At 38.1% G+C, this 4,302-nt stretch overlaps 1 protein-coding gene across 1 annotated transcript; it reads left to right on the top strand.

Annotated features, from left to right (window-relative positions):
* The first annotated feature begins 219 nt into the window (after nucleotides 1-219).
* Nucleotides 220-2,911, top strand: LOC128869615 (uncharacterized). Its single transcript, XM_054112187.1, has 2 exons — nucleotides 220-2,569; nucleotides 2,657-2,911. Exons 1-2 carry the CDS (start codon nucleotides 2,260-2,262, stop codon nucleotides 2,782-2,784), a joined length of 438 nt encoding a protein of 145 aa, XP_053968162.1. The 5' UTR covers nucleotides 220-2,259; the 3' UTR covers nucleotides 2,785-2,911.
* Nucleotides 2,912-4,302: the final 1,391 nt, after the last annotated feature.

The following is a 4,302-nucleotide window of genomic DNA, read 5'->3' as shown; positions in this document are numbered from 1 at the left end:
AGTTGCTAAAAAAATGTTCGTACCTCCGGCTGAAAATTTGTAGGCTTACTGTTTGAAGGTCACAAATGCTGTATATAAATCGTCAGACGTCTAGATCGCTGCAAAAGTAGTGTCAGACGACCCCAAATTTGTAAATTTTTTTCGAAATTTTTTTTTTTTTTACCTCCGTCTGACGTTCTCACATATTATAGTGGGCACTATTTTAAGTGTATATTTAAATCGTCAGACGTCTACATCGCTGCAAAAGTAGTGTCAGACGACCCCAAATTTGTAAATTTTTTTCGAAAATTTTTTTTTTTTTTTACCTCCGTCTGACGTTCTCACATATTATAGTGGGCACTATTTTAAGTGTATATTTAAATCGTCAGACGGAAATACCGCTGCTAAGTCACAATTTTATGCCACCTACATACACCTGATAGATCATTACCTAGACTTGACTCGAAGCATAAGGACTGCAGACTACGAATTATTTAAATATTCTCTACCAAATATCGCAAATCTCTTCTTCACTTTTAATCAGCAAAATTATTCACGCTGGCTGGTTAAATATCATGACAATTTGTTGAAGGTCAACGAAACTCACCCAGGACTGGAGGCATCACTTCGAGAAGGAAGTTTTGGTGTCAAACGCACCAACAAACCATTTTCACGGCAACCAATCGATCTAACACTGGAGCAAACGATCAACGCAGATGCTGCGAGACGTTTGACCGGTGTTTCTCACTTCACCAATTCAATCACGGCTCGCCAGCGCTGGTCAAAGAGTCATGGAATTCGTTCAACTCTCATTTCACACGTATATCAACAGGCCGGATTACGAGCTGCTCAGGATATATCAGGAGAATTAGAAACTAGCAAAATGAAAATAAGTCAATCACAACTCCGAGCTTTCATGGAAACAATAGAAAATAAAATGAACCCATTTGATGCAAACATTGACAGAAAACAACTCTATAACATACACACAGGAAAAGCAGCCTCGTCAGACATAACGGAATTTTTAATCGATGTTGAACGTCAAGGTGAATCATTACGTAAAGCTTTCATAACGAAATGTTGTTCAGATTCCACGCAATTCGAGAAGCCGATCAAAAAAAATGTATTACACAATTTTGCATCAGGTGGAAAAAAAAAGAAATTCGCTTTGGGTGTTAAAGTTCAGGAAGTGAGAATGCAGCGCGATTTGTTTGGACGTCTTTTGGCCATTTCCATGGAGAAAAAAATTGATTTGGCAAAAATTTTAACCTATCCTTTGACACCAATACCTATGTCGTTGTGTCATATTGATGGCATTATATGTAAAACAGACAAATCGACGCTGATGAAAACGTTGATGAATATGATGATAATTCCGAACCACCACACATGGATGTCGTCATTTTCGATGGATTTTTTATGCTGCACTTAATGAAAGACCTCCCCGCTAGTTATGGAAAAATCGCGCTAAAAGTATTACGAACATTGACAAGCAATGATGCCCAAAGAGTGGACGTCGTATTTGATAGATATTTTCATCCGTCAATCAAGGACTGCGAACGTGATTTACGTGGAGGTAGTTCCTCTGGTTATGAAATTGCAGGGCCACAGCAAGTAAGGTCACCAGATTTTTCCAAAGATCTGAGGTGTAGTAATTTTAAAGAAGCATTGGTCGAATTTCTAATTAATTATTGGACGGACGATTCGTTTATCCCTTTAATCAGAAACAAAACTTTGAATATAAACTTCGATCAATGCTATTCTTTCGAAGTTGTTAATAACAAAGTTGTACGATCCATCAACACGGATTTGTCTTGTCCTTTGCATGAAGAGGCAGATACTAAAATCACTTATCACGTATCAAAAATTCAAATGACGTGTAATATTGAAATTCGTAGCGCTGATACGGATGTAATGATTATATTATTAGGTAATATGTATAAATTGGATAAATCACTGAAAATATGGAAGCATGTCGGCGTTGGTGCCTCTCAACATTACATCAATGTTACTCAGTTACATGCCAACTTATGAGAACAACTTTGTAAAGCTCTACCTGGATTACATGCGTTCACTGGGTGTGATTATAATCCCGCCTTTTATGGCAAAGGCAAGATCAGACCGTGGAAGATTTTAAAGAAGTATCCGAATATCCAGAAAGCCTTCGCAGATCTGGGAGAGAATAATGTTGATCCTGCAACATACCAAATAATAGAGGAGTTCGTCTGCACCATATACAATATAAAAGGAGTGCAGAAAGTGAATGAGGCTCGTCTGGTAATGTTCGAAGCCAACTACAAACACCATGACCAATCCGAGTTATTCAAGAAAAAAATTAGCACCACTGGCGCGTCGAATTTTCCACTGTGTGCCGATGAATTAAATCAACACTTGCTACGGACAAGTTACATTGCGCAATTATGGTTAAATGCGGACCAAAATAATCCATCAACTAAACTTCCCGAGGAACATGGATGGTTTATTAACGAGGATGGAAAATATGATTTTACATGGTTTAAAGGTGATCAGTTGCCGTCAGCAATTGATGATATTATTCTCGATGACACACAGCAACAGCCAACAAATTTAGGTATGTTAATATTATTAGTCATTATCATCGATATCACATGAATTCTAATGATAATCTAATTATTTAACTTTTCCAATCATGTTGCAGAGGCAGAAAGACAATACGCATCCGATGAGGATGAAGAACAGGATATAATCATCGAAGACGACGAGTTCGATGATGAATGCAACGACTCCGATACCAGCAACATTCACAGTGATAATGACGAGAACTGAAAAAAAATTACTATTTAAAAATTCTTTTTAAATATAATTAAAATGAAATTACATTTTTCAAAATAAAATTGAAATGAAATTATCTTTTTTTACAAACAAAATAGAAATAAAATTACTTTTGTTAAAATAAAACTACTACTCTTCAAAATAAGATTGAAATGAAATTATTTTTTTTTACAAATAAAATAGAAAAAAAAATTACTTTTCTTCAAATAAGATTGGGATGAAACTATTTTTTTTTGTGTCATGTAATAGGACTATGAATAAGTTCGTGCGGTTTTTTTCGAAATTTGAAACTTTATTGACGTAAAATGGTTACAAATTTAATATTCAAAATATTGTCCATCGCTTACTACTACTTTTTCCCATCTTTCTGGTAATTCACGGATTCCCTTTGTGAAAAATTCGGTCGGTTTTGCCGCAATCCACGAATCGATCCATTTTTTGACTTCATCGTAATTACGGAAGTGCTGGTCAGCCAGGCCATGTTGCATCGATCGGAAGAGATAGTAATCGGATGGCGCAAGGTCTGGACTATACGGCGGGTGGGGTAGGACATCCCATTTGAGCGTTTCTAAGTATGTTTTGACCACTTGTGCAACATGTGGCCGAGCATTGTCATGTTGCAAAATAACTTTGTCGTGTCTATCGGCGTATTGCGGCCGTTTTTCTCGCAGTGCTCGGCTCAAACGCATCAATTGTCGTCGGTAGACATCCCCCGTAATCGTTTCATTCGGTTTCAGTAGCTCATAATACACAACACCCAGCTGGTCCCACCAGATACACAGCATAACCTTCAGGCCATGAATATTCTGCGCCGACGTCGATGTTGAAGCATGGCCAGGGTATCCATACGTTGCCCGACGTTTTGGATTGTCGTAATGGACCCACTTTTCATCGCCAGTCACAATTCGATGCAAAAAACCCTTTCTTTTGTGCCGTTGAAGCAGTTGTTCGCATGCCATAAAACGGCGTTCAACGTCTCTTGGCTTCAATTCATACGGCACCCAATGGCCTACCTTTCGGATCATTCCCATGGCTTTTAAACGTTTGGAAATGGTTGATTGATCAACTCCCAAAGTTTTTGCAACCTCTTCTTGCGTTTGAGCCGGATCTTGATCGAGCAATTCCTCCAATTCGGTATCCATGAACTTTGGCGGCGCACCCTCGCGTTCTTCGTCTTCCAAGCCAAAATCACCACTTTTAAAGCGTGCAAACCACTTCTGGCACGTTCGCTCAGATAGAGCATGCTCACCATAAACTTCCACCAAGATACGATGACTTTCGGCTGCTTTTTTCTTCATATTAAAATAATGAAGAAGAATTCCCCGCAAAAACACATTATTTGGCACGAAATTCGACATTTTCAAGTGTGGTAAAAATATTGTTGTTTACGCTTCAAATAAAAAACTTATACTGACGTTTGTGCCTTACGACAGTAGCTCTCCAATGAATGTTTGGAAATGTGGATCGATGGAATAATAATCAAGTTACGCCATCTGTTGTAAAACCGCACGA

Source organism: Anastrepha ludens, chromosome X (assembly GCF_028408465.1).
Source record: "Anastrepha ludens isolate Willacy chromosome X, idAnaLude1.1, whole genome shotgun sequence".
In the NCBI taxonomy this organism is placed as follows: Eukaryota; Metazoa; Arthropoda; class Insecta; order Diptera; family Tephritidae; genus Anastrepha; species Anastrepha ludens.
The sequence above is the reverse complement of the archived record's forward strand: the minus strand, read 5'-3'. Positions and strand labels throughout refer to the sequence as shown.

What these genes read in the sequence shown, in the direction of transcription:
- LOC128869615 (XM_054112187.1), top strand. Translation starts at nt 2,260, where the DNA reads ATGTTCGAAGCCAACTACAAACACCATGACCAATCCGAGTTATTCAAG. An exon ending in GCAACAGCCAACAAATTTAG is followed by an intron (nt 2,570 to 2,656) that starts GTATGTTAATAT and finishes ATCATGTTGCAG; the next exon opens with AGGCAGAAAGACAATACGCA.